Source organism: Amblyraja radiata, chromosome 8 (assembly GCF_010909765.2).
Source record: "Amblyraja radiata isolate CabotCenter1 chromosome 8, sAmbRad1.1.pri, whole genome shotgun sequence".
Classification (NCBI taxonomy): Eukaryota; Metazoa; Chordata; class Chondrichthyes; order Rajiformes; family Rajidae; genus Amblyraja; species Amblyraja radiata.
Genome location: NC_045963.1, coordinates 23,425,585 through 23,453,416, shown reverse-complemented (window position 1 = coordinate 23,453,416; position 27,832 = coordinate 23,425,585). Strand labels below are relative to the sequence as shown.

The 27,832-nt window shown below is 41.2% G+C and overlaps 1 protein-coding gene across 1 annotated transcript in view; it reads right to left on the bottom strand.

Moving 5' to 3' along the window:
- Positions 1 to 10,988: 10,988 nt before the first annotated feature.
- Positions 10,989 to 27,832, bottom strand: part of tgfb2 (transforming growth factor beta 2) — an 82,727-nt gene continuing 65,883 nt past the window's right edge. The window contains exons 3-7 of the mRNA XM_033025371.1: positions 26,994 to 27,126; positions 26,753 to 26,863; positions 22,600 to 22,777; positions 18,642 to 18,795; positions 10,989 to 14,874 (exon numbers count right to left, since the gene is read on the bottom strand). Coding sequence (XP_032881262.1) covers positions 14,716 to 14,874; positions 18,642 to 18,795; positions 22,600 to 22,777; positions 26,753 to 26,863; positions 26,994 to 27,126 — 735 coding nt within the window. The 3' untranslated portion in view covers positions 10,989 to 14,715. The remainder of the gene's footprint in view (positions 14,875 to 18,641; positions 18,796 to 22,599; positions 22,778 to 26,752; positions 26,864 to 26,993; positions 27,127 to 27,832) is intronic.

Genomic DNA, 27,832 nt, shown 5'->3' with positions numbered 1-27,832 from the left:
TAACAGAAATGTAGAGATGGGAAGAAGGTGCTTCGCCACTTAAATGCCCAAAGCCCACAGTTTAGGATTCATGACTAGGTCTCTAACTGTGTGGACAATGCACACTGGATCAGTGATGATGTGTAAGCAAATAAGAGGCCTAGATATTCACAAGGATCTGTAGATTATGTAATCTTGAGTAAAACACAAAGTGCTGGAGCAACTCAGCAGGTCAAGCAACATCTGTGGAGAGAATGAATAAGTGATGTCTTGGATCAGCACGCTTCGTCCCATTCCTTCTCCCGTTGAGTTACTCCAGCTCTTTGTGTCTATCTTCGGTGTAAACCAGCATCTGCAGTTCCTTCCTACACATTTCGTCCCAACCGTAATGTTGTCTATCAATTTCCTCTGCAGATGCGGTCTCACCTGCTGAGTAACTCCAGCGCTTTATGTTTTGGTTTACATGTTCTGTTCATTTTTGCTTGGTGGTGAGCAGCATTTACCGACAGACCTTAAACACAGATTCAATCAAATTCCTGTTTGTATTGTGCTATTGTGCTGGACTTTGGCAGACATCAATCTCATTAGCAGATTTTGTTCGCGTCAGGGTGCGTCTACTTCATTGCTTGACAAATTATGAATAGATTCTTTGTTCAGCTGTGCTATTCCATCTATGCGATGAAAATCCAGTCCATTTAGTTCAAAATTTTCAGTCATCATATTGAAGAATGCCAGTGTCGGGAAGTATTCCAGTGTCAGCATCAAATGTTCCAAGGTCAAATATATAATCTGTTCAGTCCAGGAATGTGCCTTAGCTCCATCATCAGAGAATCATCCAGTGTGAATTATTCCATTTCCCCCACCGGACACATTTCAACATTTTTTTTAATAAGCCTGCCGATTTATGCAGATAAGGAAACATTCTGTGTTAATGCTCTACATCCACTAAATACTGAGCTCAGCTTATTTCAGTTGAGATCTAACAGCCAAAAGTGCGAAGTTTCTAATCTTGGATTCTTCATGGGCCTGTCCCACTTAGGTGATTTTTTGGGCGACTACAGGCAACTGCAGCAACATTTTCAACATTCAACATGGCGACAATTTTTGCTGTCGTAGGTTCTCATAGGTTGATGTAGGTGTTGTCGTAAAATGTCGATGGTGCTGTCGTAGGTTGTCGCCAGGTGTAGTAGGTTAATTCCATTACAACTAGTCCCTGGCAGTTGCCTAAAGAGTCGCCTAAGTGGGACAGGCCCATAAGTGTGTAAAAAAAAAGGCATTGGACCAAACCACCACTCAATCCATTCTATCCATGTTAACCTTTTCAAATAGCAGGGTAACAATTTTAGTTTTAGTGCTATGCTAAGGGTTTCAAATTCTAACCAGAGAATAACCAAAGCCTAGCTACAGAAGTTGATTTCCTGGATATATTTGGTCTTATTATTTTCAACTCAAACAATCCTTGTTGCAAGAGTCTGACAGAGGTTAAATCTTTATTTCTTGGGGACAAAATAGATTATTTTGAAACAAAAGACGAATAAATTTTCAGTCTTGAAGGGGTGTGAGGGAAATGGGAACCACTGCCATGCTTTTGGAGTTATTGACAGCCTGCAAATAACTCATCCTATTTGAAGCCAGAGCCATCGTTTGAGAGAGAGACACACAAGACACAATAGAGGCTGGAATTTTGGGCAAAAAACAAAGGTCTGGAGGATCTCAGCAAGTCAGGCAGCATCTGTGGAGGGAATGTACAGATGACGTTTTGGATCGGGACCCTTCTTCAGACTGATTCTCGAAACAGTTTCTCCAAGCCTTCACCCTTCCACCAGTTGAACAGCCTCTACATAACTTAATTCCAGAGAGTACTAGTTGGTACATTGAATTCAAGGTGATGTGTTTGGATGAGTTAGATGAGAAGAGTCAGGACTATATTATTTTTGGGAAGAATGGCAATGGAATATGTAGAAGTGTGCAGTAGGACAGGTTACCATGCAAGGCTACAACGATAGCAAATCTGATGAACAATTTACTTCAGCTCGGACGAAATGTCATCAATCTGAAACCGGTTTTACTGTTCGTTACGATGCATCAGTTACTATCAGTTATGCTGTCTTTATGGGTAAGGAACTTTGCAACATCATTCCAACAAACCTGCATGTATGTCAATTCAACTACAGTTCTTTTTTTTAAAGAACTATTTCATGGACATCCTCAGGAGTTTGAATATGACTCTTCTTGGAGGTGCATATTCAATAGACATGCTGTACCTATGTGCACATATGTGATTATGTGGTTTTATAGTGTACTGAATAATTATTGGGATTGGTGTGAGGAGCAAACCCTTCCTTGTCGACACCACTCTACAATTGCAATGGCCAGCATCTGGCCAAGGGACAACTTGTGACCTGCTGACGTGTGGCTGCTCCAGGCTTCTTCAGAGGTGAAAACAATGAAGGCCCAGATTTAAAAACACTAGGAAATGGACAGTTAAATCAAGTAGATGATACAGGCTGGAATATATTTCCTGCACACATGTGGTAATGCTTATGTATATTATGTTTTTTCTCTGGCTCACAGATGATTGTACAACTCATAGTTTGCTTTGTGTCGCTGCGAGTTGATCTTGCGTGTAATTCAGTAGCAATCTTCGCCAACACAGTGGTTACATGGAATCATAAGTCTGCCATTTTTCAATAACTGCATTAGGACTTGAAATGCTGCTTGATTCCCTTTATTCCAGTGACTGAAATAATAATGAAAACCAAACATACATCATACTTATGTCCGTGCAGGAGAGGTTTGGATAAAATTCCCAAAGTAAAATGTCATTATTGGGCAAGAAATACATCCATTGGGAATCGCAGACTGAACAGCATGCATGGCAATGCTGTTATCAGTGACCACAGAAGTCATCTTACATCTTCTAATTTGGACTAGCTGAGGCTCACAGGCCAGCACAAGAGCAGAACTCTTAAATGTATATTAAGACTGAATAAACACTATGAATAAAACATTATAAATGTAAGAACTAGAATTATAACATATGACAAGAATTTACCAATGTATTTTTATGATACAAAATATTGCAAACTACTATTTTCTGACATGACGTCCACACTCATATGAACCTACAAAGCTTCTATCTTGAACCACAAATATCGCTTATACCCACTAGTACCTCTCTTTAACTCTGGTTCTGAATGCAATACATTCCAGCGATCACTCAAAGAAGATCATCCCCATATGTACGGGTGACCTATCCTGTATCTCGTTTCCTCATCATCTGCCATTTAACTCTAAATATTATTTCCTTCTTTAACACTGGATGTTTTTGAGCATTCTGTAACCAGCTCCTGGGATTACATAGAGGAGGATGCTTCCTGCAAGTTGTCAAAGTCTCTGAAAATGTCCTATATTAGAACACAAAAGGTATAATCAGTGACAACTTTATTTATGCAGTTTCCTCTGTGATTATCTTTATTAGATTTGTTAGGTCCATGATTCTATCGGTCCCGATGCATGGTTTTGACCTGAAATGAATAAACCCACACATATTGCTCGACTTGCTGACTTTCTCTTGCAGATTGTTGGTTGCTCCAGATTCCAGCAACTGCAGTCTCTTGTACCTCTCTCTGTGAACCCATCAATCTTATTCTCTCTCTCTCTCCATCCCTCTCTCTCTATTCCTCCCTCTCTATCCCTCCCCCACCCAAGTCGCACCAGCTTCTCGTTATCTCCCAACAAACAGCTAACAATGGCCTGTTTCCTTTATCATCGTAACTTTTTTGGCATATCTTTCATTCATAGTTCTTTATCTCTCTACATCATCATCTATATCTCTCGTTTCCCTTTTCCTGTACTGGTCTGAAGAAGGGTCTCGACCTGAAACGTCACCCATTCCTTCTCTCCAGAGATGCTGCCTCCAACTTTGTGTCTATTTTCGATTTAAACCAGCATCTGCAGTTCCTCCCTACAAATCTCAATCTCCAACTTGTTTTCATATTCTCTTCCTCATGCTGTTAACTCCCCACAGTTTTTCCGACCACACACCTACACCAGGAGTACCTTGCAATTAACCAACCCACCACCAGGTGTTTGCGATGACCATGAGTTAAGGGCACACTCGCTGGAGACAGATTTTAAATGATTTCTTTGCTGTAGTAATTGTTCGGCTATGAGCACAATGGAAATATTTTGATTGGGGAGTGGTCTGAGTTCATCAAGTTGTTGAATGGGTTTTTCCTCTGGTGACAGTTCTCATGTTTTACCACTTTGAAAGGCTGCTGGGATGGAACAAAATCCAGACTTGCTGGAACCACGGTTTCAGTTGTAAATCCTCATGACAGTCACACTGGGGGGCTTAGGAAAGAACACAGAAAATCTCATTCCAACTACATCCTGTTTGTGTTTGTATGCTCTGCTCCTTCAGTTTTTTTCCCTTTGCTAAATTGTATTTTTATGATACAAAATATTGCAAACTACTATTTTCTGACATGACGTCTTGGTTCTCTGCGTTATGGTGGAAAAGAGATTTAATTTCAATTTCTAGTCCATGACAGTTCCTCATAATTATGCTGGTTATATTTCTTGCCAACATTGAGGAATACCATTCATGCCATTGAGTCCATGTAGCTCATAGAACAGTCTCATCAAGCCCATTCTTTCGAAGATAGACACACAATGCTGCAGTAATTCAACGGGTCAGACAGAATCTCTGGAGAAAAGGTGCAGGTGACACTTTGGGTCGGAAGCATTCTTCAGGGGCGGGGGGAAGACTGGAGGTGAGACAAGGCCAGACCAAAACAGCCATCAGCAGATCATCTCAGGAGGGTTGAAATCCATAATGGCCCATTCTCCCACTTATTTGCCTGGAACTTATTCCCTATCATATGCCCCTCACCATCCAGATTGTGAGGCAGTTTCTTCCCAGCTGTTATCAGGCAACTGAACCATCCGATCAACAACTAGAGAGCTACCATCTACCTCATTGGAGACTCTCGGACTATCTTTCATGGGACTTCACTGGACTTTATCTTGCACTACACGTTATTCCCTTTATCCTGTGTTCTTACACCATAGATGGTTGGATTGTAATCATGTATTGTCTTTCCGCTAACTGGATATCACGCAACAAAACAGCTTTTCACTGTACCTCAGTGTACGTTACAATAAACTAAACTAAACTAAACATCCCCTGATTCTCCCACCACCCACCAGCATCAAAGGTAATTTGCAGCAGCCAAGCAGCATGTCCTTGTGATAACCCAGAGTTAAGGGCACATTTGCTGGAGAATAATTTCAATTGGTTTCTCTTCTTCAATAGGTTCCTTCTTCGGTTAAAGTCTAGTAGGGATATTAAAAGGGATGCAAGCACATGGGGCCTGAAAGTTGAATACACTGTCACCAACCTAGGACCAGCTAAAAATCAGGACATGATGGACTGAAGGGGTTATGGAGGAAGAAGTGGGACTGCTCACAATGGAAGAGTTGCCTGGACTTCAGGGCAAGGCTGCTTTATCAAAGGGAGCTGAGGGAATGCTCTGTATTCTGTTTCACAGAGACATGGCTCACCCCCAGCTCCTCAGACTCAGCGGTCCAGCCTGATGGGTACTCCATCCACCGTATGGACCGTACACTGGCATCTGGGAAAGGGAGAGGAGGGGGCGGGGCGTCTGCCTCATGGTCAATTCTGCGTGGTGCTCAGATGTGGCAGTCCTGTCCAACTCCTGCTCTCCACACCTCGAACATCTGGTGGTGAAGTGCCGTCCCTTCTACCTTCCGAGGGAATTCACCTCCATCATCCTGACCGCGGTCTACATCCCACACCAGGCAGACGTCCGTCTGGCACTGGAGGAGCTGCACGCCGTGGTCAACAAACACCAGACGTCTTACCCCGAGGCATTTACCACCATTTACCACCCCGAGGCATTTACCACCAGAGGAACAACTCCAGGACTGTTTGGAGTCTGTAGACTGGGCAATGTTCAAGGGCTCGGCAACGGACTTGAACGAATACGCCACAGTCGTTACAGTCTTCATTAAGAAATGTGTGGAGGACTGCATCCCGACAAAAACCTTCCGAGTGTTTCCCAATCAGAAACCTTGGATGAACTTTGAGATCCGCACTCTTCTGAAGACCAGACACCGGGCATTCATGTCTGATGATACATTGGTCTACAAGAAGTCCAGATACGACCTTGGTAAGGCCATCAAAAAGGCCAAAAGGAACTTCTGTACCTTGTAGACGTCCATGTTTCCGGATGCCAGGCCAGAGTTGTATGCAGCGGTGCGAGCATTCAAGGCAACACACACTGACCTGTCCACCCAGGATTTTTGATTCGGAAAGGTGCTGCTATGATTTGGTGATACATCAGTGAGGGAATCATATGCAATAATTCCCAGGTGTCTGTACCTCACTTGGGGCCAGTGCAGCTAAATTGTGTCCTGGAATAATGGGGTTAGAAACATAGACATAGAAATTAGGTGCAGGAGTAGGCCATTCGGCCCTTCGAGCCTGCACCGCCATTCAATATGATCATGGCTGATCATCCAACTCAGTATCCCGTACCTGCCTTCTCTCCATACCCTCTGATCCCCTTAGCCACAAGGGCCACATCTAACTCCCTCTTAAATATAGCCAATGAACTGGCCTCGACTACCCTCTGTGGCAGAGAGTTCCAGAGTTTCACCACTCTCTGTGTGAAAAATGTTCTTCTCATCTCGGTTTTAAAGGATTTCCCCCTTATCCTTAAGCTGTGACCCCTTGTCCTGGACTTCCCCAACATCGGGAGCAATCTTCCTGCATCTAGCCTGTCCAACCCCTTAAGAATTTTGTAAGTTTCTATAAGATCCCCTCTCAATCTCCTAAATTCTAGAGAGTATAAACCAAGTCTATCCAGTCTTTCTTCATAAGACAGTCTTGACATCCCAGGAATCAGTCTGGTGAACCTTCTCTGCACTCCCTCCATGGCAATAATGTCCTTCCTCAGATTTGGAGACCAAAACTGTACGCAATACTCCAGGTGTGGTCTCACCAAGACCCTGTACAACTGCAGTAGAACCTCCCTGCTCCTATACTCAATTTCTTTTGCTATGAAAGCTAACATACCATTCGCTTTCTTCACTGCCTGCTGCACCTGCATGCCTACTTTCAATGACTGGTGTACCATGACACCCAGGTCTCGCTGCATCTCCCCTTTTCCTAGTCGGCCACCATTTAGATAATAGTCTGCTTTCCTGTTTTTGCCACCAAAATGGATAACCTCACATTTATCCACATTATACTGCATCAGCCAAACATTTGCCCACTCACCCAGCCTATCCAAGTCACCTTGCAGTCTCCTAGCATCCTCCTCACATCTAACACTGGCCCCCAGCTTAGTGTCATCCGCAAACTTGGAGATATTGCCTTCAATTCCCTCATCCAGATCATTTATATTGTAAATAGCTGGGGTCCCAGCACTGAGCCTTGCGGTACCCCACTAGTCACTGCCTGCCATTGTGAAAAGGACCAGTTTACTCCTACTCTTTGCTTCCTGTTTGCCAGCCAGTTCCCTATCCACATCAATACTGAACCCCCAATGCCGTGTGCTTTAAGTTTGTATACTAATCTCTTATGTGGGACCTTGTCGAAAGCCTTCTGGAAGTCCAGATACACCACATCCACTGGTTCTCCCCTATCCACGCTACTAGTTACATCCTCGAAGAATTCTATAAGATTCGTCAGACATGATTTACCTTTTGTAAATCCATGCTGACTTTGTCCAATGATTTCACCACTTTCCAAATGTGCTGCTATCCCATCTTTAATAACTGACTAGCAGTTTCCCCACTACCGATGTTAGACTAACTGGTCTGTAATTCCCCGTTTTCTCTCTCCCTCCCTTCTTAAAAAGTGGGGTTACGTTTGCTACCCGCCAATCCTCAGGAACTACAGAATCTAAAGAGTTTTGAAAGATTATTACTAATGCATCCACTATTTCTGGAGCTACTTCCTTAAGTACTCTGGGATGCAGCCTATCTGGCCCTGGGGATTTATCGGTCTTTAATCCATTCAATTTACCCAACACCACTTCCCGGCTAACCTGGATTTCACTCAATTCCTCCAACTCCTTTGTTGTCCTCTGTGGAGAGATTTTAGTAGAATTGATCTATACTCAGTGGAGTCTGTATTGCTGGAAAGGCAATCAACATACAAGGTCTACATGGTCCACTCCAGACATATAAAACTGAAACAATGATGACAAAAAATATACAATGGCAAAAAAAAAAAATATATATATATATATACATATGAATTAAAACAAAGTCAAACCAACTAAATAATTAATTTCATTTAGATTAACTATTAAAAAGTGTTAACTAATTAATTAAAATTATTGTAAATCACCTACCTCTCTTGGAGTTGTCATACTCCTGCGGTGCTGGCTCAAAGGGTCGAATGGCCTACTCCTGCACCTATTATCTATTGTCTTTCCATTGAAGTACAGTTTACACCTGGCAATGGTTAACTGGGCAGATATTGCCAGTGTAACTACAGGGAATCGGTGCTATGATGCAGGGCTACACAAGGAGTCCAACATCAGAGCACAGTCGTCATAACAGCGGTGAAGACCCCTCAGGACACTCAAGGGATTTACGTTTGACTGAGAAGCCATCCCTCATGCATATGATTGGGATAAGGAGTTGACCATTTAGGAGATATATAGAGAAATATATAGCCTTCTGCTTCTGTTTCCTATGTTCATGTTTTGTTTTAGGATGACGCTGCAGAGAGTAAGATCAGAGCCTAAACCGACTGATCGATTCCTGTCAATTATCCAATTATCCCTTCCCAACTCGAAACATAAAAATAATCAATTAGTGCAATGAGGTTGTGCACATTGTTTCTGTCTGCAAGTGTGTGGGAGAAATGGGGCACCTTTATTTTTTTCAAGCCTCAAATAGAATCATCAATTTTGCTATCAAGTGGTATTCATCAATGCACATTTCAGTTCCACTAAAATACTCAACTCTAGTTCTCATCATATTCTCAAATAAACATGGGCACAAGAACTGATTGTCAAAGGAGAAGTGACAGTTACAGCACCCATCATCAAAGCAGAATTTTACTAGGAAAGTTTCAAGAAGCCTTAACGTAGCTGTGGTCGGAGATAAATATTCACACCAACATGATGTTGAAGGGCAACTTTGTAGAGCAAATATCACTGCATACTCACCAACGACTTTCACAGTTGTAACATGACATCCTAATTCCTGTACTCAATGACCTGACCGATGAGGACAACTGTGTCAAGTGCTTTTCACCACACTATCCGCCTGTGTCATCACTATCAGTTAAATATGTCCCTGTACCACTAGGTCCATCTGTTCTGCATCACTGTCCAGGTCTCTACTATTGACTGTGTAGGTCCAGCCCTGGTTTAACTTACCAAAATACAACGCCTCACTCTTGCACTATTTTCATTCCATCTGCGTTTCCATAGTTGATCCATCAATGACATTCCAGTAAGAGTAAGAGTCAGTTGCTTGCCACCAATTCTACAGTGTTCAGCATATTCCATATTCTTTCCAATAATGAAGCCCATGTCACCCCAGCATCCAGGCAAGTGTGGACATAGAGCAGATGGCCGTCATGTTACATTTGCCACAGAGACTTGTGGTTATTTACTTTCATGTCAGACAGCTACACTCGAATCAATCATGATTCCCTGCTCAAAAACAGAGGATCAGCATCTTTAACCTTTCCTTTCTCATACATATTTATTTATTTATCCACATTAATTTGACCTTTAATTTCACTCTTGCCTAGCCAATATATTTTACTCTGCTGATGCAAACATTTTATGTGCCCTGAGTCCCACCATCCATTTAAAAGTTTGACATGTTTTGAAACAATTGTCATTTTAATAAAATGAAAATTGCCATTCTAATAAAATGAAGTTATCACTTCCATATATTTCCAAATTGGCATAAGTACATAATCAGGCCAAATCTCTGACTTCCTTCACAGGGACATTTGTCTCAAGCATATCACTTACGGTATCAGCACAGAAGACACATTCATTTGTAGCATGTTAAAAAATTGAAGTAGAAAGCACTGTTGATTTTAATGGTGTGCGATGGAGATCGTATTATTAAATTGATCACCACTAACATTCGCACATCTGTCACTTCCATGTCTTTCTTATCTTGGCATTATTATCATGGTGGGTCCCACCTGCTACATACCCGTCTGTCAATTATACCAAAGCGAAACATTTGATCCATTTTTCAGACCAGTCATTGCTTTAACCAATATAATTAGCCTGTCAAGCACCAACAATTGAAAAAGTCACAAATGTTTTTATATTTGCCTTATTTTAATAAAAATACATTAACTGCTCTTGCTGAGCTATTCTGGGGACTGCTCATAAATACAGCAAAAATATACTGTATGAGGATCTTCCCATTATTTCTTTGAAGGGTCTGTTGTCATTGGTAATTAGCCATTACATCCATTTAATGCAAATCAAGGGATCATTCTTCAATGATAAATTATGTTCAGCTTCAAAATGTTTAACTAAAATATACTCTATGTATTAATTTTGCCTTTTCCAACCATAACAGTCTTTGAGAGCAGTGGTAAAATGGAATTTAATGTGTATTCTAGCCCAGTTTTCAGCTAACAGGTCCCCTGAATTATGATCTCCCTCGTAAACTGAGTAAGAACGTTTTATATCCTAGGCTGCTATATTATCTGTGAAATACTTTCTACAATAAGTCAAGGAACGCCAAAAAATGTGAAACCGAAATAATTTATTTAACCACTAGAGCACCACAAGATTTGCAGGCTTCACAGATATACCATGTGTTAAAATACATAGTAATTAGCCAACAAATATGTATGTTTGACCAAAATGTACGTTTTTAAGATAAAGTAAGGAAAAATCAGCCACCCTCCCACCCAAGTGATAAGATCATAAAATGTCCAACATTTACTAAGGACCAAGAATAAGTGTACAGTTTTAAAAAAAAACAATAGATTCAAGGACTTCAGCATTACAAGAGAAAGCTTAATAGTATCAGTGCAATCCTGAGGAAAATAAACTTCATCCTAATGGGGCAAAGAAAAAAATCAGCAGAAGCATTTACTGAGCAAAATACAGATAGGTCTTAGATTCTATTTAAAAAAAGCATTTAACATTTGCCTGCGTCCAGCGCAGTCACGCATAGTTTGACATTCTGGCATCCTATCTCTTTCAATAAGAATTAAAAGAAAAATTATGCCATTCATATATAGAGACCCTCACACCATCCACAATGAATGACACTCAGAGAGTTAAAGATAGGTTATCCCTGACAAAAGTGCTTGCAACTGGCATCTTCAATGTCAGAAGCGGTTTCCACGTATTTATCCACAATGCATGGTTTGTGAATTTTAACTGATCTTTAAAAAGTGTTAAATGAGAACTAAGTTCAGCCCACTGTCTTCATGAAAAACGTATTTGGCAAACATTTTTTTGTCATTTGTCTGAAACACATGATGCAATTACCTCATACATGTAAATCCAGCCAAAATGTATCATTGCAGGCAATATTACAATAATGAAGATGATGTATGAGTCTTCACACTTGCCAAATGAAAGACATTTTGCCAGCTACTTTTTGTTTGAAGGCACGGACCCTTTAAAATGATTTACTCTTTATATCTCAATGAACAATGTAAATCATAGGGGAAAAGATCTAAAACGAATAGGCAGTGTTATAAAATAGTTAACATGGTTTTATCATCTGGTATGATGAGCACTGCAGGCACAGGGATTTTTAAATGAATGCCCTATCCACATCAGTGAGTCATAAGAAGTAATGAAGGGAATCTGGATATTTATTTTATTTGTACAACTACATCAGCATATTTTCCACTGTATATCTTAAGGAAGTTGTCAAAGGTCACTGTTATTTCCATGAGTTAACTTGTGAAATTTCAGCACAGAGTTTCTTGCATATTTTTCGAGTGACCTTATATTTACTTTGCACTTAAGATATGAATGGAAATAGTCACAACAGTGGGATATTCCCAGAGTATAATAACAGAATACTTTTGAAATTAATATTTAAAATAGTTTTTCACAATTAAAATACATTGGAAGTAAAAAAGAGCTTACAGTTTGATTACATTGACTTTTTATAATTCTCCAACTAAATAAACTCGAGCACTTGGATATTCCTGCCCTCCTCAGCTGTGAGATGCTATGATTATAGATATACAGGCTGTTTTCCTGCTGTTCCTGCACCATACTGGAGTCACCCACCAGGACTATTACTGGAGCTGTGCAGAGAGTAGATAGCTCTCTGGACAGCTATCATACTATGCAGAAGGAAGTCAATCTTGCCTGCATTGATTTGTCTTGAAAATTTGATCAATTTCCTTGCCTTTTTTCCTAAAACAATGACTACTGAACCCATGACTTTGTCTGCACCAGCCATTCAGAGCCTTTATTTCAAGTTAGTCATCTCATAATCATGTTGCTGGTTATAATGCTGTTTCTTGACTAAGATTTAAGTAGCATCCTGCTGAGGAGACAATATCAGGTGGCCACAGACACAAAGGCAACAAATTCAGAAATCCTGTGGACTTTGTGGAGCAGGATTAAAACATGGATCTCCTGCTCAGGAAGTAATATTCCTATGGGATGGGGAGGAGAGATCTGTGCTTCTCCAACTTTCAGCTACAGCTCCGACCACACATGCTTCTTCTACCAGCAGAGCACTACAAAAGAATCCAGCACTATTACTTAAACTTCTGAGGTCGTACAACAAAAGAAAGTAATGAAGCTCTTGGGGAAAATGGATGCATCCCAGTGTTCATAAAGCACATGAAGGAACTATATTAATGATGATAAGACATGGGGTTTTAATGGATTAATGAACCCTAATAATTTTAGTTCTGTGGAAAAAATAGTTGGTCTCCGCTTAAAATGAATACCACTTGAAGAACTGCAGACACAGATTCATTCACATGCTCTTATTCCATGTTGCAGCATCTTACAGCATCCCTAGTGTAACATGATTAAAAAGGCACAATCCTGGTATCATTACTATTGACCTGTTTCCAGCCTGAAACAGAATGGGTGCCTGCTCAGAGAAGCCTGCTCGGCTGCCCTTATAGATAAAACGTTTTAACCTCGGTGTAAACAGAAGCATCACTTTCATATTGTTGTTCTATTTTCTTTATTTTTTAACAATACTGTACACATTTCAGTTTTGTGTTTGCTAATTGTTCACTCATAATTAAACTGGCAACAATAAAGCATCACACTGATAGATTTGAAAACAGAAATTAACGAAGAATCAGAGTTGAAATTTTGTATATAGGTCGATGAACAATTTGGAGAAAGGAGAAAACGAGTGTTATTTTGCACACCTTCATTTCGGTATGCGGGAGCAAGTGCATTTCATGAACTGCTTTTAATGATGAAGTTTAAATACAGAACCCAAGAAACTGAAAACTCAATGAAAACAGATATATCTGTGCTCTGCATTTGTTTTTGCAAATACATTTGCCCTGGATTTGGAGGAATCTGCTCCTGTTGTGTGGTCTTGCTCAACAGGAGCCCAGATTATTGAAGAGATGGCAAAAAGATCACTGAACCTGAGTTAATACTTAGCCAGTATTTCAGATATTAAAAATAGAGGCCCACAATATTACAAGTCTCACAAACTGTGAATGCTGACCTCTGCACTTCTGACCTGCACTGCAAAAGGGGCATCACAATTTTGCACGAAGATTTGTAAACACAAGGTCAGATTCGCCAGAACTGGCGAACTTTGGAATCATATTGGCAAAGTAGTATATAAAAATAGATGTACAATTATTTAATGAGAAAAATATCTGCCACCTGGATCTACTAGCCATTGACTTTAATAGTTGGGAAATTTGGAGCATTCTCCATCAACCACATCTGATTGCTGCAGCTTAATACCCCAACAGCACTTATTGAGTAAGACTCTGTACCACTACATTTTTGAGGTTAATATGTGGTTGAAACTACTGAGAAAGAGAGAGAAAAAGCATTGTCTGAACTTCTGTTTTGAAAAATTAACCCCAACTGTTAGCCTTCTCACCAAATTATTCAAATCTTTTTCTAGCCAGAAATTCTTCACCGTGAAGACATTTCTCCGATAAGAATCTCAAGATTTTGATTTTAAGTGTTCCACCTGGCCTTCCTACTTTCTCCTATCAATTCTCATGTTTAGGCCCAAACGCTTACTGCCAGCATTCCAAGCCAATATGATATTTGACCATTTACATTGATTTCAAATTTTCTTATCCTTTCCAGCCACATTGACCCAATAACACATCCCCTTAATGAACTTACCAGCAATACATTTGATTATACGTGCCCAAAGAAAGGGGTATATAGGATGCCAACTGCATAACAATACACAAGAGATCAAGTAAGGCACGGGACCTGTACAACATTTCCACTAAGTGGGACTCATTTTATTTCACATATTAACACTTACAATTCTTCCAGTGTTTTATTTTTTAAAAATTAAAGGTTCTGTGTCTCATCTATCACACTAAAATAGTAGATGAAGGATAGAAATAAAGCCTTCAATGTACATTTTTTATTCCATTTGTTTCTGTTGGTAGTTAAACGAAAAAAAAGTTTCCAAATAGTTCAAACTAGTACCGTGTATTGTTCTTTTGTTTAACACTGATGAGCCTGGGATTTTCAAGGGATGTAATCGTTCTTAGCTGCATTTGCAAGACTTAACAATCATATTCGAGAGGTGTTCAATTTTGGGATTTTTGCCAATGTAGTAGAGGATGGTGAGGGGCTCCAGGTCTTGAGAAACGCAGCAAGGGGAAGGGGAGCCTTCGGGGTTGATATTGTTGTACAGGCCAAGTATCTGAAATAAAGAAAACATCATTTAGTCTGCCAAGTAATCTTTCAGAAAAAAAGTCATATGGCCTGTGGTCATTCTGGTAGGAAGTTTACAGTATATAGGACTGAAAGAGTAAATGGTCACTTGAGAAATGTCTTAAACAAACACCACCATACTGGGAGAAAGGTGCTGTTGCATGAGCATTGCTCATTTCAATAGGCAAAAGTGTATTGTTTTGTGCTTTTCTATTTCACAAAGCAACATCACAGAAACATTTTTACAGTGAAAAAGTGATTTGATTTTTAAAGAGCAATCAACCCAATTAGTGGGTCCAGATGGCAGTGAAAGTACTTAATATAATTCCATTGCAATGTGTGAAGTGTTGCCATTATAACAGTTTGCCACCTTTGGCATCTGTAAATATTTTGACTGTCTCCTAGGGATTAAGAAAGGCCCTGATACATCTCCTGTTACGTTTTTTTTACAACTCAAATTTCATTAAACAAGCTTTGTATAATGTGCTGACTGCACTCAAATGCTCTATTATTCAGCACTTCAATGTGCTCACAAAGCCATACAGCACGTAAACAGGCCCTTCAGACCAACTCATCCATGCCCACCAAGTTGTCCAACTGAACTAGTCCAACTTACCTGACCTATATCCCTCCAAATCCTCCCATGTAGGTGTCCAAGTATCTTTTAAATGGTGTAATTTTATCAGCCACCCCCACTTTTTCTGCCAGCTCTTTCCCTCACAACCCCTCACTGTGTGAAAAAGATGTCCCTTTGCACCTTAAACCTATGCCCCCTAGTTTAGACTGCACTACAGAGGTGACCTGTACAAGAGGGATAGGTTGCACCTGGACTGGAGGGGGACCAATATTGTGGCAGGGAGATTTGCTTCTACTACTCGCGAGGGTTTATACTAGTTTGGCAGGAGGCTGGGACATAAAGCAGTGGTGAGACAGATGTGAAGGCTAGGGCAAAGACGGAACTTAAAGAGAGCAATTTAAGTTGACAAGATAAGAGAAGCATGGCAGGGAACAAAGGAAGTCTGATGGTTTAATCTGATTTTACTACAATAGGCCTGGCAGGTAAGGCAGGTGAACTCAGTGCATCGATAGCAACATGGAACTGGGATATTTTAGCTATTACTAAATTGTAGCTGAAGGAGGGATAGTCAGTTCAATGTGCTGGGATATAAATGCTACAGGAGGACTGGAAGTGGAGGCAAGGGAAGAAGGGGATTTGTTTTTTCTTTGTTGAAGCAGAACAACACAGCGGCACATAGAGAAGATATTCCCAGGGGATTGTCTAGTGAGGCTAAATGGGTGGAATTGAGAAATAAGAATGGGTTGCTCACTTTGATGGGATTGTACAATAGGCTCTCAGTGGTAATTGAAAGTTCAGGGAGCAAATACGTAGGAATTTCACAGATAGCTGCAAGAATAATATGGTTATAATAGTGTGGCATTTTAACTTTCCTAATATTAACTGGAACTGTCACAGTTCTCTGAGCTTGGATGGGGTAACATTTGTTAAGTTGCGTTCAGGAAAAAAAATGCTTTATTGATATCTGGATGACCCAACTAGAGCAGGGACAAATCTTGATCTCCTCTTGGGAGGGGAGGTGACTGAAGTGTTAATGGGGGAGCACTTTGGGACCAGTGGCCATAATTCTGTTAGTTTTATAATAGAAGTAGAAAAGGATACGATTGATCCAAACGTTGAAGTCCTAAATTGGGGCAAGACCAAGTTAGATGGTATTAGACGGGAACCAGTAATGCAAATGGGTTTTAGGAACTAGGAGTACTCTCAGGTCCGTGAGGCTGAGGTTGGGAAGGAAGGGGGGGGGGATTTTTTATGTGCGGTCATCCCCATGTAAGAGCACAAGAATGCATAACTTGTTTATTGTGTATTCATAATATAGGTTATTGTGTATTATATGTCATTGCTGCTTTCTTGCATCTCTCTCTCTCTCTCTCTCTCTGACAGACGAAAGCAATGATCATAGAGTGGAATAGATGCCATTTCGGGTCGACCCTTCTTCAGACTGACAGTCAAGGGAAAGGGAAACGGGAGATATAGGCATATCTTCCATTCATTTGTCCTTAGCACCGTCTATATCTCTTGTTCCTCTTTCCCCTGACTCAGTCTGAAGAAGGATCTCGACCCGAAATGTCATCTATTCCACTCTATGATCGTTGCTTTCGTCCGTCTGTCCGCACGTTCGCTCGCCCTTGGATTAAGTAACGCAGGATAAAGCTGCGAATTCACGCCATCCCCCTCCCATTCCCAATCTGACCTTTCTGTCCTGGGCCTCCTCCATTGTCAGTGAGGCCCCGCGCAAATTGGAGGAACAGCACCTCATATTTCGCTTGGGTAGCTTACACCCCAGCGGTATGAACATTGACTTCTCTAACTTCAAATAGCCCTTGCTTTCCCTCTCTCTCCATCCCCTGCCCTTCCCAGTTCTCCCACCAGTCTTACTGACTCCGACTGCATTCTATCTCTGTCCCACTCATCCCTGACATCAGTATGAAAATGGGTCTTGACCTGAAACGTCACCCATTCCTTCTCTCCAGAGATGCTGCCTGTTCCATTGAGTTATTCCAGCATTTTACATAAATACATAGAAAATAGGTACAGGAGTAGGCCATTCAGCCCTTCGAGCCATTCAATGTGATCATGGCTGATCATCCACAATCAGTACCCCATTCCTGCCTTCTCCCCATATCCCTTGATTCCACTAGCCCTAAGAGCTCTATCTAACTCTCGTTTGAATGCATCCAGTGAGTCGGCCTCCACTGCCTTCTGAGGCAGATAATTCCACAAATTCACAACACTCTGGGTGAAAAGTTTTTTCCTCATCTCAGTTCTAAATGGCCTACCCCATATTCTTAAACTGTGGCCCTTGGTTCAGGACTCCTCCAACATCGGGAACATGTTTCCTGCATCTAGCTTGTCCAATCCCTTAATAATTTTATGTTTCGATAAAATCCCCTCATTCTTCTAAATTCCAGTGGATACAAGCCCAGTCGTTCCATTCTTTCATCATATTACAATTCTGCCATCCCGGGAATTAACCTATGTTGCACTCCCTCAATAGCAAGAATGTACTTCCTCAAAGTAGGAGACCAAAACTGCACACAATACTCCAGAGTGGTCTCATCAGGGCCTTGTACAAATGCAGAAGGACTTTGCTCCTATACTCAGATTCAAAATCAGATGCATGGACAGGAAAGGTTGGATGAATAAGGTGCAGGAAGGAACTGCAGATGCTGGTTTAAACCATAGACACAAAATGCTGGAGTAACTTAGCGGGGCAGTCAGCATCTCTGGAGAGAAGGAATGGGTGACGTTTTGGGTCGAAGAAGACCCTTCTGATGAAGAGTCTTGACCCGAAACGTCATCCATTCCCTCACTCCAGAGATGCTGCCTGTCCCGCTGATTAACTTCAGCTTTTTGTGTCTTATCTTTGGAGGAATATGGCTCAAGTGCAGGTAAGTGTGACTAGCTGGGTTAAGCAATTTGGTTGGCATAGACAAGTTGATTTGTAGGGCCTGTTTCCATGCTGTATAGTTCTATGTCTCTGCATACTTGCATTGGGGCAATTGTCCAACCATTCCTCTTTCCCGTAAGAAGCAACACCATGTTGCTGTTTCCCAGCACAATAAATAGAGCAAGATAAATGGCACGTGCAGTTAAAAGTATAGTTAAAAAAATCAGAACATTCAAACTGTTCAACATAATGGTGTTAATATGATCGTGCAGCCACAGATAGTACTTACCTGACTGTGTTGAGTATCTGAGCTCCACAAGTAAGGACAGGCCCCTGCACAGAAGTTGGCATCGTAGCCCTTAGGTTCATGAATCCACTTCCACCCTAGGTCTCTTCGGAAGTCAATGTACAGTGGGCGTAAACAGCAATTGTCCTGTAAATTTCTGTTCAATGAACAAAAATCCTAATTTTAATGCCCGAAATATGTGAATTTCTGCTCCTTTACTTGTTGCAATTTCTATTTTATTTTCCTAGCAAATCCTAGAATATCTGGCATGTAAGAGGAAGGTTAAAACAGGATATATTATTTACTTGAGATGTGGGTGTGATCAAGAACCTGTGCCCATCTCAGTCTGCTGGGCACTGATAACACTGCATTCCATGTTAAGCCACTTCGGAAAGGTGTTCCCAGATAATTAGACTGTACATCACAATTTTTTTTTATAATAAATATTTTTTGGCCTATTTCTTCATAGATTCTAATGTCATCAGCAGCGGGAATTGTTATAAAACTATCAACCTAGTGGTCGCCTACAGTTAAAAAGGGGTAAACAAATTTGTTTCATATTAATAGAGAAATAGAGTACAAATGAAAGGAGATGGTACCATTCTGGTACAAGGTGTGATAGTTAGGACCCATTTTGATTACTTTATTGTGACATTGCTGGGTGCAACTTGGCTCCTGTCCTTGAAACAGCTACCACATTCAGTAAGATGATTTCCCAACATTCAATCAGTAGTTCTTATGTTTGCCAAATCTAGTATAAAATTTAACACTTTGTGTCTGTTAGTACACCCGTAGAAGGATCATACACAGACTAAACTGTTGATATAACCGCCTGGAAATTGCATCACATAACATCGTGCTTTCTTGTGCTGCACAATACAATTGGTCTGAAAAATAAAGCGTATTTAAAAATCAGGAATATACATGTGTATGTGATTTTTGCTGAACCTTCATGAACTGATGTACGCCCAATCTAATTGCAGGTCATGAGTGCAGAAACACGCATTCACAGCACCTGCGAACAAGCTTCAAAGCCACGTAAAGGGAACCTCCCCGAGGAGGTACCATGCAGGCACCAGGAGCCTGACACAAGCAAACCTCCTTGCAGTAATTCACTCTCCTGGCACTCCTTCACGACCCCACAGTATGCCGGTTGCAGAACGTCAACTCCCCATGCTTGTAAACTTTACCTGACCTCATATCCAGTCTGATACTGAATCGAAGCTGACAGCCTCCACATCCATGGATAATTGGATATCTCAATGGATATATTTAAGGCAGAGATAGATAAATTCTTGATGAGTCCAGGTGTCAGGGGTTATGGAGAGAAGGCAGGAGAATGGGTTAGGAGGGAGATATAGATCAGCCATGATTGAATGGCGGAGTAGACTTGATGGGCCGATGGCCTAATTCTCCTATCACCTATGATCTTATGACCTTATAACCTAGAACTGGTGTACCGGTGAACATTAGTAAGTGTGGACTCGGTGTGAGGGTCACTCCTCTGCCTGACTGCCAGTCGCATCTTAGACCACTGACTCTACCCCGATGGCTGACCCCATCCATTATCCTACCCCGGACACCAACTCCCAGCACTTTCGTTACTAACCACCACCCCACCAACAATTAACCCATTCCTTGACCCCCAAAGCCAGCACTAACCATCAACTATACCCCTCGATCACCAATCCCCACTCCATGCGCCCCCCACCTCACTCCTGGTCAACAACCCCTTGTAGATGTAGAAGTGAGAGTGTAGAAATATGTTATATGAAAAATGGGCTGATGCAATTTCGAACATATATTGAAGGGAATCTAAACAGCACCAAAAACATGGTTTACAACAGTCTGTGCAGACTTGTGGTCTTTATTAAAAACACTTTACTTAAGGGTTGGGGTAAAAGTTCTGGGGTAGCATGACAAATCCTCTCTAGTCTTGGGTCACAATGTTACTAATAATAGAAACTGGTTATCACCACCATACTCAGCACATGCTGTCCGAATTGATTGACTGAAAACCCAATGGGAGGAGGTGAAGTGGGGCAACCTTGTTCAAACAGTATGTTCACACAGCTCAAAATCTGCCACCTTAAAAACAGAAACCAACACAATCCTCCTTTTTCAAGCCTTAAATCCTCTGGCCACCTGTTCATTACGGGAGGATTAACATCGAGGCCATGATAACAGTGGAGTTTTCACCAGATTTGAGGCTTTGAATAAGCAGCATAAACTGCAGAAAGGTCAGCAACAAATCTGGCTAGTGTGAATGCTCTGGAATGGAGAAGATTGCAGACAGATTCGATTGAAGCGGGCACAGTGATAAAAGTATCAAGATAATAAAGTTTCAGATACAAGGAATATTATTTTTAATTGGAGATTAGAAGCTATGATCAGGGATAAACACACCAGGAGTAAAAACATTAGAAAAGATGGGAGTGGGTTATGGGAATGTGAAATGCTTTGCTGCAAGGTGATCAACTATAAGCTGTTCACAGCTTCCACAAACTCTGAATGAATGTACAATTTTACCGAAGCCAACTAACCTACAAACCTGCACATCTGTGTGGGAGGAAACCAGTGCACCCGGAGAAAACCCACAGTCACAGGGAGAACGTACAAACTCCGTACAGACAGCACCCAAGATCAGAGCTAAACCCGAGGTCTCTAGCGCTGTAAAGCAGCAATTACCGCTGCGCAGCTTTATCTGCATCCTAATCTCTGTGGTTCATGTAAGAGGGCACTCACATCCTCTTTCCCCAGCTTTCTGCGATCTCAAATAATATTTGTGCTACATTTCACCGAACACTTGCTCTCTGTCTGCCTAGGCCTGCTGAATCTCCTGTTTGCTAGCCATTTTAACCCCACTTCCCATTCCCATAACAATCTTTCTGTCCTGGGCCTCCTCTACTTTCATCGTGAGGCCACATGCAAACTGGAGGAACGGTACTTCATATTCCACGTTGGTAGCTTGCAATGCAATGGTATGAACATTGAATTCTTCAATTTCAGGTAACTAACCTGCAAGCAACACCCCCCCCCCCTCCATTTTCTCTTTGTGCCTGACTTGGATGTGCACCCACTTCTCCCTTAGTTGTGTGAAATAGAATGTGGGTTTGAGATCAAGCAGAACACCAGAGAAGGGAAAGGGGAAAGGTGTGAAGGGAAGAACTGCAGATGCTGGGTTTAAACCGAAGATGGACACAAAAAGCTGGAGTAACTCAGCGGGCCAGGCAGCATCTCTGGAGAGAAGGAATGAGTGATGTTGCGGGTTGGGTCAAGACCCTTCTTCAGACTTGTGGGCTTGGATCAGTGGCTGAGGTGGAAGCAGGTGAGTTGTGGAGGCGGGGAGGTGTGAATGGTAGGGGCATGAGATCAGTGTCTAGAGAACAGAGTTCGTACTTTGTTGCAGTGGATAACTTTAAATTCCCCCATCTTTGGATCGTATTCACAAATCCAAATACACACACACATCTTTGGAAAGATGGTAGGATTCAGGCTTAAACATTTTAGCAACCAAGTTGACTGAAAGGACAATGTTGTCTCAGTGTTTTACATATATAATGGTTCCAACCACAAAACATATTTGTGCTTGCAAATAAACATGATACATGCACCCCGGCCACTCCCTCTTCTCCCCTCGCCCATCAGGCAAAAGGTACAGAAGTGTGAAAACGCACACCTCCAGATTCAGCGACAGTTTCTTCCCAGCTGTCATCAGGCAGTCCTGAGATGCTATCTACCTCATTGGAGACCCTCGGACTTTATCTTGCACTAAACATTATTCACGTTATTCCCATTGTCATGTATCTGTACACTGTGGATGGCTGGATTGTAATCGTGTATTGTATTGACGCTGATGGGTTAGCACGCAACAGAAGCTTTTCACTGTACCTCGGTACACGTGACAATAAAACCGTTCTCAAACACCGACTCAGATCGCAGCATTGCACGTCCACATTACCTAAAGCAAAACGCGGCATCCAGCGCACGCTTCTTCCTCCGGCTGGAGTGCTGAGACTCAAGTCTGTAGGCCGGTAACAGCATGAGCAGGAGATGTGCTGCTTTCCCATTATAGTGTTTACTTTTAAGCTTCCCCTTGTCAACGCCGGAAAAATCTCGTGGATAGTTGTCGGAAATTCCTTTAAGACAACAGCTCGAGTTAGGTCGCGATACAATTTGTTAACTTCAGCATATATATTTTTTTTGTTGTCAGAAAATTCCTTCCAAATATCCATATACTTGAAAATATTTCACCTGTGCCTTGAATCAGGTGTTACAGACATCAGTATTTTATTACCTGTACTGTACAGATATTGAGTAGGAAGGAACTGCAGAGGCTGGTTTAAACTGAAGATAGACACAAAGAAAGGTCTCGACCCAAAACGTCTCCCAGTCCTTCTCTCCAGAGAAGATGCTGCCTGTCCCGTGAGTTACTCCAGTTTTTTGTGTCTATCTTTTGTACAGATATTGAGTTTGCCTTTGACATTGAGTATGTTCTGATTAGCTTCAGTTTAGAAGATGGAGAGAGATGAAAGGCTCTAGAGATACTGTAAATGCTCGACTAGTCCTGTATCTGTGCATATATAGTGCAGCCTGATAGTATTGTCTTGTCAAGTCAAGAGGATTCCATGGCTGTACGTGCCTACTTTAAAAACACAGCAATTAAGATAAGTGCCCTGTTGTAAATAAGAGGAGCACCAAAAAAGGGAATGTGAGATCTCAAGCCTGCCTGGTCAGATCAATAGGGAGGCAAGGTGTACTTTAATCTGTGCAAAAGCTTTTATGAATCATAAAATAAACAATACTGGCTGTCACATCTCCGAAAGAGATGGCTTTGTGTTATAGAAGACGTTCCCCATCAACCCACCCTTTCTTCTGAGCTAGACTAGAGGGTGGCACAGCGACAGAGCTGCTACTTCACAGCGCCAGAGACCTGGGTTTGATCCTGACTACGGGTGCTGTCTGTGCAGAGTTTTTACGTTCCCCGTGTGACCGCGTGGGTTTTCTCCAGGTGCTCCAGTTCCTTCCCACATTCCAAAGACGTGCAGGTTTAGTGGCTTCTGTAAATTGGTGCTAGTGTGTATGATGGGGATAACATGGAACCAGTGTATGGGTGATCGATGGTCGGCGTGGACTCGGTGGGCCAAAGGGCCTGATTCCATGCTGTATTTCTGAACTAAACTTACAGAGACCGATGTTAGCAACCCAGGGATTAATTCAACCAGCGTATTGATCTGTATGTTTCATACCACCCTGTGCTTCTAGTTTCAGTGTTTTGAAATATCCTTTTAAGATCAGCGTTTACCTCAGACCACTTCTACAATGACCAGATACATCCTCGTTTGGGAACTGTAGATTTTCCACACACAGAATACTGTAATTAATTACTTTGTTTTGGATTGTAACCAAATAATAAACATCACGATCCAAAAGATACATTTCTTATGTTATTCTGACGGTGCATAGGATCAATTCATGATCATATTGAAATGGGGAATCTATTCAAGGGGCTATATGGTCTTTTGCTTATATTTATTCTGCTGTTATTTAACACTTGATTCTCAGCCTCAACACGGACATAACAATGAGTTGGAAAGTTAGCTCGAGCTCCTGTGTAATCTTTGGTTGCTTCCAAATAATTTGCATCAGCACCCCTTGACAATGAACCTGAACCTCTCAAATTAGTGATTCTGAGGTACCATATAACAAGTAAAGAGATGGATAACAGATAGGGTGCCTACCTTTCATCATAGCACCAATTTAATTTTCAGGTCTAGAAAACTAAGTCCTTTTAGCAGCTATTTACGAACAAAAATCCCCAAAGCCAACAGCGGGCAATTTTGTGCATAGCATTTATTAATATTCGGTATGTACAGTTTAGTTTAGTGTAGTTTAGAGATACAGCGCAGAAACAGGCCCTTCGGCCCATCAAGTCCGCACAAATCAGCGAACCCCATACACTAGCACTATGGTACACATTAGGGACAATTTACAATCTTTACTGAAGCCAATTAACCAACAAACCTATACGTCTTTGGAGTGTGAGAGGAAACTGGAGCACCCGGGGAAAACCCACACGGTCACGAGGAGAACGTTTGAACTCTGTACAGGCAGCACCTGTAGTCAGGAATGAACCTGGGTCTTTGGCGCTGTGAGCCGCAACTCTACCGCTGCACCACTGTGCCGCCTTGTTGTTGAAGGAATGCACTTACACCAGCCATGACACAAAATACCACGCTCTTGGACACAGGTCAGTCAAGAAAGCAAGCCCCCATTGTTCCTGAGTGCCTCTTTTAACAAAACCCATTCCCCCAAATTTAGGAAGGCCTTAAATAGGTAAAATGCAGCATTGATGAGGTAATACAAAACAATACTCATAACTCTCAAAGGGAGTGCCATAACAATATCCAAAACACTGGGAAACCAGCTAATTCATCATTAGATTTTGCAGCTCTCCTTTGAGGCTGCCTCAATATTCTCCCTGCCTTAGATCTCACTTCACAAATTAATCAAACTAATGAATGGCACCGAAATACCACAGGACAGAGTGCTTGGATTTTTCACTGGAATTAGGTACCAAAGTGGTAGCTAAAATACTGTGCTTAATTGTTAGAACTTAGATTCAATGTAACATTACTGTGAAATGCCATCAATATGACCTAACCAAGGTCTGTTAACTTCAGGAATCTCTGGAATGCTTACTGTTTCCAGTAGCAAGATCCATTTTTCCAACAACTGTAATGTACTTCGCTGAGGTGGTGTACTGAATGCAGTTGCAGCTGTTCAAAGTCTTGAATTCCAATGGTGGTCTTTGTAATGATAGTGAGAGGTTTGGTCAATAAAATGGAGATTTAAGAAAGAACAAACATTAACTTCTAAGCATTGTTTTAGCCGTAGTTTGGGGCATCAAACAAGTATTTTTTTAGTGTATTAAATTATGGCATTTGATCCTCTTAAATATAAGAATATCAAAGCACTTGTACATATATTGCTTTGGCAACTTGCCACTTTTGTTACCTACTTTCTCATTACTGTTAAGTGGCATAGTTGATGCATTAGTTTGGCAATATTGAAATATTTATGCCACGAAGAGTTGAACAATTACAATTTATCAAAGAAACAAACTTTGTCAGAATAGCAATAAATTAACCAATCAGAAAAAATATTCCCATTGCCAGAAAGCTTTGATCTCATTGTCACAAAATCAAAAACATTTTTAGAGTAATTATCCAATTCTTAGTTGTAGCTGCTGACATTGGAGAATGGATGTCCTCAAGCTAAAACAGTTACAAAACAATATTTGCAGAACTTTAGAAAAATTCTAAGCTGCTCGACTGATCTGTTTTTAAAATGTATGTAAATGTCAAGATTATTTTGGTATCAACAGAGTTCCGACTGTGGACTTAATCTGCCTGATCAGTATGTGATAAGGAATATTTTCAAGCCATTATTCATTCATGTTGCTTTTGCTATAAGAAATTCAAAGTATTTTAATGAATGCCTATAAAGGACAAGGTTTATGAACATCTCACAGCATGGAGGCAGCTCATTTCATTTACGTGGTACCCAAAAGATAGTTTTCATGATCTGGATCTTCTGTTACTACCCTTGATCCTTCATAGTGAGTTAGATTCAAAGTGAAAAAAAAACACACACATATTTGTCTTCCAGTTTCAATCCAAGCACTATTGACCGATCTATTATGCCAGTGTCTCCCAGTACAGATCATTGACATTTTTCCACATGTGTCAATTCAAAATTAAATTTGATGTTGTAATTTTAACTGACTTTGATTGTACAATGGCAAAATAAATTACTTAAAAAAACTGAGGCAAAAGATGGTGGACCATTAAACACTTGACTTATGCAAAGAGGTTGAATTCAAAAACAAAGCTATCCAGAGCATAAATAGATGGCAGGTACACAAAAATGCTGGAGAAACTCAGCGGGTGCAGCAGCATCTATGGAGCTAAGGAAATAGGTAACGTTTCGGGCCGAAACCCTTCTTCAGACCTTTTGTGTACCTTCGATCTGCAGTTCCTTCTTAAACAAAAATAGATGGCAGAGGCCTTAATAGGGAGAAACGTTTTAAGAATTTCCTTTATATTATTTACCTGCAAATCGGGCTTCCAGTTCTTCACTCTTATTTGGTATAATAAAATTAATTGAAGGCACAAATGTGCAACATGGGCAATGTAGACTTATTTTAAATCCAAGGTTTCTCTCTAAAAAAGACAAAACAATAGAACTATTTAATGTATATAACCACACACATTTTACAAAACCAAAATATTCCAAAATGTGTCATTTTAGACACTCAACACTTAAGTACAGATAAAAATCAGAAAGTTTTACCTCGATAGCGTAACCATTCATGGACAGTCTCTGTAACATCAAAGGATAGCCATTCTCCTTCAGTTCTCGTTCGTACCACTTTACTGTCAATGTATCGATGACTCGGAGATGACACCTCCTTATTCTTTAGAATCTGAGAATAAGAATGCAATGTTGGTGAATTTAATCTGATCACTTTCCATCAACAAAAATGATGTGTCTTGTCTTTCCTTTGAATATCAAACACCGTGATCGGAGAAAGGAACAGACGGCAGTGAAGTACTGTGGGGCACCCTGAATGGAGTCGAGGGAGGGCGTAGAGGGACGGGTGTTGCATCTTCTGCAAACGCAAGAGATGCAACACCTGTCCCTGCACCTCCTCCCTCGACTCCATTTAGGGACCCCGACAGTCCTTTCAGGTGAGGCAGAGCTTCACTTGCACCTCCTCCAACCCCATCTGTTGTATCCATTCTTTTCAGTGTGGACTCCTATATATCAGTGAGACCAAGTGCAGACGGGGCGATCGTTTCGCTGAACACCTGTGCTCAATCCGCCTTGGCCTGCGCGATCTCCCAGTTGCCAAACATTTTAATTCCCCTTCCCATTCCCATACTGACCCTTATATCCTGAGCCTGCTGCACTGTCAGAGTAAGACCACACGGAAATTGGAGGAACAGCACCTTATATTTCACTTGGGTAGCTTACAACTCAGTGGTATGAATATTGATTTCTCTAATTTCAAGTAACCCTTGCATTCCCTCTCTCCCCTCTCCCCCTTCCCCAACCCTAGTCATACTGCTAGTTTCATTGTTTGTATCCATATATCCCTTTGTTATAACCTCTTCCACAGGCAACAATGA